At 42.1% G+C, this 9508-nt stretch overlaps 1 protein-coding gene across 3 annotated transcripts in view; it reads left to right on the top strand.

Moving 5' to 3' along the window:
* The window catches only part of GRM3 (glutamate metabotropic receptor 3), a 236365-nt gene extending 228668 nt beyond the window's left edge, over positions 1–7697 (top strand). The window contains exon 6 of one of the 3 annotated variants that reach the window (XM_007447476.1): positions 7142–7697. In XM_007447476.1, coding sequence (XP_007447538.1) covers positions 7142–7215 — 74 coding nt within the window. In that variant the 3' untranslated portion in view covers positions 7216–7697. The remainder of the gene's footprint in view (positions 1–7141) is intronic. The other 2 variants (XM_007447477.1, XM_007447478.1) reach the window with 2 other exon arrangements.
* The last annotated feature ends 1811 nt before the right edge of the window (positions 7698–9508 follow it).

The raw sequence follows: 9508 nt of genomic DNA, 5'->3' as shown, positions 1-9508 counted from the left end.
ACGCGGGCCTCTCACTGCTGCGGCCTCTCCCGTTGCGGAGCGCAGGCTCCGGACGCGCAGGCTCAGTGGCCATGGCTCACGGGCCCAGCGGCTCCGCGGCATGTGGGATCTTCCCGGACCGGGGCATGAACCCGCGTCCCCTGCATCGGCAGGCGGACTCTCAACCACTGCGCCACCAGGGAAGCCCTCAGAGACTATAATGACAGTAAGAATCTTAGCATCTGCACATGCAATGATTTTTTTTCAAGTTAAAAGCTTTCTCAAGCACCACACATGACAGCATCTTGTTCTACCAGCATGAGTACAGACTTGTGTTCCTCTCAAAAGCCCATACCAGGGAGTTCAACAGCATAAATCATGTCTCTTTGAGCTCCCGGTGATCCCCACGCCCAGGGGGCACACAGACAAGGTGTGGCACTGATATTCCAAACAGGCTACACACTAAGTTTCTTAGAAAATGTGATTTGATGAAGACAAACGAATATAGTTAATGTTTATGTCAGATGTAATTTCTCTCATTTCCATAGTTTTTTAAAAGCATCACTTTCTTGAATTACATTACATTGTACAGATTCTCTTCTGTATTGTACATTAGAACAGAATGTAAACACAGTACCTCAAAGAGAGTCCCTAAACCAGCGAGTCTGGTATTGTATGAGAGATACCTATAGTCATCTGCATTTCCACGTAACCCCAAATTTATTAATGCCTTTGGGAACAGGGTACCATGCTGAGAACTATGTATATATGTCAATAAAAAAGAAAATATGTATTTAATCAAATACTGCCCATACATTGATCTCAGGTGATCAAAACCTTAAAACAAAGCAAAGGGTCTAACCTCAATTTATTATACGCTATTTCGATGACTTCATTTTTAGTGAAATTCTCTGGAGGACATCTATAAATGGAAATATCTCTGCGCCTATAGCAGGAAAATGCCTACTCATATGGAAAAAAAAATTTAACATTTCTCCCTTACCTGGAATAATTTCAGAGGGTTTGGGAGAGAAACCACTAACCAAGTAAATGTGACCAATTTGATGGATAATTCACTCCTTCATTGAAGAAATTTTTGTGCCCAGGCTCAGCTCTAGGCACTGGAGATGTGGTAATGAACAAAACAGACCAACTCTACACTCACGGTGCTTGCATTCTAATCAGGCAAGAGGGGGCACAGACAGACAAACCGACAATGCTTAATAACTCAGGTGCTGATAAGTGATGCGAAGAAAATAATATGGGACATAGGCAAATAAGGTGGACTGAGGATACAGAGAGCTCCTGTTTTTATAGAGTGGAAGGAAGTGATAAGGTGACACTGAGCAGAGACATGATGGAAATGAAAGAAGGGAGCCAGGCCGATATCTGGGGGAAAGACATTCCACGCAGAGGGAACAGCAAGTGCGAAGGTCCAAAGTTAGAAGAACATATAAGAGGCCAGTGAGGCTCTAGGGAAATGAATAAAGGTGAAAGTGACAGGAGATGAGGACAAAGATGGAGCAGATCTTGTAGGATTCTGCAAGTCACTGTAAGGACTTTTACTTTTCTGTCGCAAGAACTGAGAAAACACTTGAAGGCTTTCATCGGAGCTGTGGCAGGACCTGACTTTAAAAGCATGGTTTTGGCTGTGTGGGCAGAATCTAAGACAGCGAGTAGGCAGAGACCTCATTTAGGAGGCTACTGCCTAACCCAGATGATGGTGGCTTAAATCAGGTTGGTAGCAGTGGAAGCTAATACAGTGTGCAGATGCTGTGGATAACTGGAAGGTGAGGCCGACAGGATCAGCTCCACTAGAAAGAAGGAGTAATTAATGCCTGACATTATTTGATTAGAGTTTAACCCTTTCGGCTTTTGATTTGGATCCCTAGATGTTGTAGCACTTATAGCTCCTATTAGTTGTTTGAGCCTTGGGGGTGAATGAGTTTCTGCTCCTTGCCTGAAAACACATTTGGATAGAAAATAGGGGAAACAGGAGATGTTAAGCAACTAAGAGGATGTGGGAAGAATGAAAAATAGAAGAGTACAAAAAAATTTTGAGTCTTTTTATTTAGAAATTGTTGTGTATCCAACTTTGGTACTTCTTGGGGGAGGGAAGAGAGAATAAAAGAACATGATTGGAAAGGACCGCATGACGTGGCAACAGTGGACTGATGTATTAAGTTGAAGATCAAGTGGAATTTCTGTTCATGAGGTAATTAAGTTGCATCGCGGTCTATAAAAAGGTACATGCCGTATTTTCTCTCCCCATGAATCTTGTCCCCTAAGAAATGAATCACTGAATGAAGAAGCCTTTGCTCTCATAAGTTCTAACTCCACACTTGGAAACTAAATCTTATGTTTACAGATTTCTATCCAACATCATAATGAATATGATTTCCTCTTAAGACTACTAGTAATAGTTTAAGACAATTACTTTGGTCATAAAGGGGGAAACACCCCCCTGAGAATCTAGCCCACTTTTATTAATAATGGATTCTCAGTCTCCCACTGAGAAATCTCTGACATAGCCAGGCTACCAAACAAGTGGCTACAGCAGTGTCACATCTGCCCAGACAACATTATCAACACGTATACTTCTTTTGAAATGGGACCAAGGGGCCCTAGCACAGGTAAATTAAGGTGATGAGTAAAAAACCAGGTTCAATGACAAAGCAGGAGGACAAGGCAACAAATAATGGATGGAAATTGTATTCCACGACCACAGAATTAAAATATCTAAACAAGCAGACATGCTGGGAGAAATTATTTGGGGTCCCCAGGAGCGAGGAAATGGAACAGATGGAAACAGACTGGAATGTCTTTTCTGTTTAAATGTTTGTTTTATTTTTTTCCAAGTCTGATCTATTACACAGAGTAACACACTGATTCTCAGGAACCAAGTCTCAGTCACTAAATTGACTAACAGACTTGGCATCCATAAGAATCTATTCAATAAATATGTTTAGCATTGATCGAGGGCCCAGTTAGAAAAAATCGGGTAATTTTCTCCAAAGCCTGGCCAGTCTCTGCTTCACTGGTACAAGAAAAGTGGATTTCACGGTGCTAGACAAAGCTGCCACTTGGCTGCATTGATCTCTAAAGCTTCACCAAGTTTGTGAAGCAAAACGTGCCTTTTGATGGGTGTGAATGGTCCTTCTGTGGTCAGCTGTGGAACTTATTAGGTCTTTTACAGCTATCTTCACTTTTCACTTTAAATAGCAAAAAGTACCACGTTAGCCTAGAGTAACAGCGGCTACTCACCCCCACTCCCAGAAGAGCCAAAAATAAGCCTGCGCACCTCTTATTTCTGACAGAAAGGATGATTATAGAAATCTGCCTAACCTCACTTAAGAAAATAGGTTAAACTTACGCCATTAAAAATCTCGTGAGAATTTCATTAAAATCATAGAAAAGCTCATCACAAACACACACACGAAAATGATGGCACTTTCCTCTTCCACATATTTTACTACCTTGGGGAATAACAGATGGGCTAATACAGGAGCATATGTAAAATATTTATGAAAGGCAAAGTAATTGAGATGGTAAACTCATAAAACAGTAATTTCCTCTGCTATATTCAGCAGCATGTACCAAAATGAGAATATTTATTTACATAATAACAAATGCACTGGCAAAAGCTACAGATGAAACAGAAAAAGAGAAGCAGAAAAATACAAGTTACAATCCCCTTCAATACACTAAAAAGTGTTTAGGGAAAAAAAAATAACTGCAGAGTCTTGTGGGGCTTTTTGCCGTTGTTATTCTTTGCAAGAAGACCTTGAATTTGCATTATCTTCCCCTCAAAGAGTTTAGACATTCTAACATAGGGTGTTCCCTTTAATGTCCCTACAAAGCAGGTAGATTATTCCAGGTTATTCTGTAACCTTCCATAATGATGTCCACAGGGCGTTTAGTAGAAGATTATGTGACACTAATAAGCTTGAGGATTTTCTATGTGGCTATCTTGGCAGCCCATGTACTTCTTACCTACATGGTCAAAATATACCCAATTTTTAAGAACTTAGAACGCAGTCAGCAAGCAAATCATAAGAGCACACTTAAGAATAGAATTACACTAAATTCCCGAATAGTGTGGGGGAACATCGGAGTAGGTTTCTGATACCATCTTTAAAAGTGCAGGTAGAGAGGGGATTAGACTAGCTCAAGGTCGACAGCAAGGAGCATTAACACACTAATCCCTGGTTCTCCTAGACGTACCCCCATGACACATCCTTCCTCTTCCACCTCTGAAAGTGAAAAACCTGCACAGAAATAATAAAACTTGATCCTGGAAAAGATGAAGAGCTTAGTCAAAATGTCAAAGGCAGCATGCCTGCTATGGGATGCTCACAGCCCCAGCCAGTTCTTTGCAGACGTGGGTGATGGTCGATGACACCATGTGGCTTGAGAAGCAGAAAGATCAACCTGCTCCAAAATGAGGCTGCTGAAAGGCCTCACATTTGCTGGTCATTTCTTCAGGATAATAGATTATTTCTTTCTTTAAACTTCTTGGTTCCCCCATTCTTTAAAAGGCAACCATGCATACAATCATTCAGAAAATATTTATACAGTGTCTATTCCATGACCAGCAATAGAGATAAAATAATGAAAAAGACAAGCAGAGCCCCAGCATACTTTCTAGTCAAGAGTATAAGACGTAAGACACTAAGAAAAAAAAAAAAAAAAAGGCAAGGAAAAAACTCAGCTTTAAAATGGGATTAACGTGACAGAGAGAAACTGGCTGGTTACCTCAGACTAGGTGGCCTGATGACAGCCTTTTTCAGAGGGTGACATTTCACACGTGGATGACAGGAAGGAGCCAGATATGTGATTAAGAGAGGGAAGAACATTCCTGGCAGAGGCAACAACTATTACAAAAGGCCAGAAACTGAGAAATAGGTATTCTGTGTTTGAGAACAAAAGCAAAAAAGCGTAGGGGCGGGAGCACAGAATTAGGTGAATTCAGAAAGACAGGCATGGTCTGAATCGTGCTGGGATTTATAAAGCAGAGTAAGGAGAGCACAAAGAGAAGCCACGGGAGGTGTGTAGGTAGGTGACTTCCATTTAAAAATACTCTGGTTACTGTACAGAGAAAGCATTGCCGGGAAGCAAGGGTGGACACGGAGAGCCCAGCAGTGCAGCTATTCCAGTGGCCAAGAGAGAGGGAATGCTGGCCTGGACCGGGGCGCTGGATGCAGAGACAGGAGTAGTTGGAGACGGAGCCTGAGTTGATTGGACTTGAGCATGGGTTTGACCCGCAAGGAGAGACAAAAAAGGAAAGAAGCTTAAATGTTAGACTTTCGGTTTGGATAACTAGCCAGATGGTGAGACCATTCACCGAGGAAAGGAAGACTAAATGGGGACAGGTTAGGGAATCAAAAGTCACGTGTTGGCCACTTGATTTTGAAATGCCTATTAAACAGCCACATGGAGATGCCAAGTAGACAGGCGGTTACAAGGAAGCTGCAGAGAACGCACATATTGAATGGCCAGAAGCACTCTTGTTTGGACTGTTTCACCTTGTTCTTTCTCTTGCCTTACCTAGCTTTGATGAAGCGAGGATTAGATAAAGTATACTAAGAAGCTTTGCAAAGAAAAGTTAATGCCCTCACATTTGGAATTATTATCACTGTCACCTTCCATCAAGCATTTATCTGGCACACACTATGTCTTCATTGTAGAAGTTTCAGGAAATGTGGATTATGCCATCCCTGTCCCCCAAGATACTGCAGCTTTTAGTGGGCTCATACTGTAAAAGAAACTGAACCTCATTCTAAAAATGATAAAAGGAAAAAATCTCCAAAAGCGTTACCATGTCACATGACTCCACTGTAACCTTAGGCAGCCACACAGACTTGACTTTTTCTCACAAACCTAGACAAGAAATCAGTGCAAAACTGAGAGGCTGGAGTTTCCCTAGTTGGGGCGGTGTCTGCTGAAAGACTTCAGTGTTCCAAAGATGGTGAATGTTCCCCCACTTAATGCCACGTAGTATCAAATTTCATACTTAGTTTTTCCTTCGTGTTTAAAGAAATTCCTATGAAAAATGCAATTTCACTGAGCAAGGATATTTCCAGTAGGATAGTGAACATGAACACCTTAGCATGACATGAAATTAGTTTATCTGATTATTAACCAAGAGCTATGCCCTTAAAAAATGGAACAGCTGACTGGGCAGCTTGACCTGAGCTGTGGTCAGGTAGCCAAGAAGGTCAGCTCCTCCCAGGCAGAGTGTGTCCAGATGGACAGGTCAAGCGATGGGACGTCATCAGCTCCAAAAGGTAATGTGAGGCCGTTGCTAACTGATTCTCTTGGCCATACAGTTTCATCCTATGGAGGATGGGGCTCCTTGCTTTTGTTCTCATTCAGTAAAAGGAAAGAGCTTTCAGGGCAAAACAGGTATCACTTAACTGTCCCTAGATTTCTCACAAAAACAAAACTTTTGTTTAAAACAAGTTCGGAGCTAGGAATTTTATCTAGGAAAACGACAAGCCATAAAAAGAATGAATATACATATCCGTATTATACTCACGCCCTGACACTGTCGCCACTATTGTCATTAACAAGAGCATCATCCCTTTGGAATGTCTTCCTGTCTGCAAACTATTATGAAATTGAAGTTCTTAGCACCACAGCCCTCACTAGAATTTTCACTGAGGTTATCCACTGAACAATGAAAGTACAGCAAACCATTCTCTAAGGCAGTAGAGTTCACAGATGACTTATGGCACTATGTAGAGACATCCCTGCCCAGAGAAAACAAAATTAATTAAGGTACTGAAAATAGTAATTAATTTAACAGTCTAAGGAAACTGAAGTGAGCTTTCAATTTTGCACAACTGTATTTTAACCAGTTTAAAGATTACCAAAGCTAATTTTAAACCCACAAGTGGCTTCTTTCAACAGTGATTATGCTTATCAACTCTCTCCAAGAGGTAAGACAGTAATGGAGGTAAGTTCCAGGATACAAACTAATTTTGAGCAGAGCGCGTTTAGAAAGTTGACCTACTACAGCACTAAATCACCTAGCATTTTCCAAGGCCAAGTTAAAATGAGTTTTTTACTTTTAACTAGTGTCTATCTAGGATTATCCATGCCAGTAGCTCTGTGGCCCCCTTGATTAATCCAGAATTTTCTGTCCTGCTCTGTTTTCCAGCCTCTGCAAGCACGTATGTGCCGACGGTGTGCAACGGGCGGGAAGTCCTAGACTCCACCACGTCATCTCTGTGATTGTGAATTGCAGTTCAGTTCTCGTGATTTTAGGCTGTTAGATGAAAGTGCTCACGTGCAGCTCCGGAATGTGGAAACAGAGCAAAAGAACACCCTTAGTACCTTTTTTTAGAAACAGTACAATAAATTATTTTTAAGGACTGTACAGTATATAGTGACGTGCTAGAACTTTTTAGACTGATTTCAGTGTCCCTATTGTTAACAAGTCCCCAGAACATGGAAATAACCATTGTTTACAAAGCTGAGCATTGGTGACAGGGTCTAACAGGGTCAGTCTATTAGAAAATACAGTGGCGATATTAGGTAACTTTTTTTCCTATGAAGTTTTTTGTAGGTCCTTGTTGTAACTAACTTAGGATGAGTTTCTATGTTGTATATTAAAGTTACATTATGTGTAACAGATTGTTTTTCTCAGCACAAAGTAAAAAGCATCTGTATTAATGCAAAGATATTGAGAATAAAACCTTCAAGGTTTTCCAGCATGGTGGGTAATGGCTTGTACTTTTTTTTAATCACTCCAGGTAATTTGAGTATGTTGACTTTAGACCATTTCTACCTTTTTAATGTCGGAAGAAATGATCTAACTGTGCTTCTCTTCACATCTAGATACACTGAACACAAGTTGTTACCCTACGAGGGAGCTGTGAGCAGATGTAGCCTTCTTTGCAGATCGCATGGTCAGAATTTGACTGATGACAGCATAAATATCAGGGGATTACAGTGGCCAGATGATAATACCCTTGTTGGTTTCTTTAAGACACATCTGTACGGCAGCCCAGATTTGGCCCAAATATGGCTCTGAGGCAGAGAGGGTTCCTCCATCCCTGCATTCCTCTGATTGCAGAGGCTGACCTGCCAGGGGAGGTTTGATGGCTCTCATTTCCCAAAACAACCTTAATTTCTAGCAAGGAGCCTGGGAAAGCATCTTGTTATTCCACTGGAAAATCACTCTCATGGTTCATAGCTGAACGCAGCAACAAAAATGTAGTACATCTTTTCCAATGCTTTTCCAAAGTCCCAAGAACAATGCCCAGGCATACAGACTCATCTCTAAACCTGAATATTTTACTAACCTAAATAAAGGAGCAAACAGGGAAAGCACGGATAAGCTAAAACTGGCTCATTCTTACCAGCACTGTCCTTTTTCTCCTGGTAAACCCTTGAGTCACGAACCACTGATTAATGTAGAAAACTTCGCTGAGTACCTATCTGCTAGGTCCTGCACCAGATACCATGGGCAGAGAAGGTATTCGTTTCCTGTAACTCATCTGACAACTTAACACGAACTGGGTGGCTTAGAACAACAGAAACTGACTCTCAGTGTCATCAGGGCTGCACCCTCTTAGCTGCAGGGGAGAATCCATTCCATTCCTCTTCTAGTTTCTGGTGGCTGGCAGCTTCCTGACATCAAGTCACTCTAACCTCTACGTCCGCCTTCATGTTACCTTCTCCTCTGTGTGTCTCTTATGAGGACACTTGTCATCGGATTTAGGGCCCACCGGGATAATGCAGGGTGATCTCATTTCAAGATCCTTAATGACATCTACAGAGAACCTTTTTTGAAATGAAGTACCATTAGGATGTGTACGTATCTTTTAAGGGGCCACTCTTCAAAAGATGATTAACACATAGTTCTTGCCTTTAAGAAGCAACAAGACTGGAAAATATGCTAATGAGGGAACTGCAACTGAGGAAGGAAGAGGAGGCTATGAGGGACCCACAGGCTAAATAACCAGGGCCTGGTTAACCAAGACTGGTACTACTTTTAAAATATTCAGAAATAGTGAGCAGGTGCATAAAAGCCAACAGGACTGGCCCTGAAGGAAATAAAGTGAGGAGTCCTATATTAGAAACTCTCTTCTTCCTTCTGGATGCATTTGAATCAGCATCCTCATCAGTGTGTCCAAAACTCACCAGCTGCTCAAAGACCACAGTGCGAACAGTCTCTAAACTCTCATATTCAAAGAAGAACCTGGACTGGGGGGCAGTGGGTGGGGCAGACTGAGTAACAGATTCAACAGCACTAGATGGCAAAAAAGAAGTCTGTTGGCCTTCCCTGGTGGCGCAGTGGTTGAGAGTCCGCCTGCTGACGCAGGGGTCACGTGTTCGTGCCCCGGTCCGGGAAGATCCCACATGCCGCGGAGCGGCTGGGCCCGTGAGCCATGGCCGCTGGGCCTGCGCGTCCGGAGCCTGTGCTCCGCAACGGGAGGGGCCCCAAAAGTGAGAGGCCCGCGTACCGCAAAAAAAAAAAAAAAAAAGAAAAATTAAAATTCCTTTTCATTGAAAGAAAAAT

The sequence above is a fragment of the Lipotes vexillifer genome, unplaced genomic scaffold, assembly GCF_000442215.2.
Source record: "Lipotes vexillifer unplaced genomic scaffold, Lipotes_vexillifer_v1.1 scaffold474, whole genome shotgun sequence".
In the NCBI taxonomy this organism is placed as follows: Eukaryota; Metazoa; Chordata; class Mammalia; order Artiodactyla; family Lipotidae; genus Lipotes; species Lipotes vexillifer.
The sequence above is the reverse complement of the archived record's forward strand: the minus strand, read 5'-3'. Positions and strand labels throughout refer to the sequence as shown.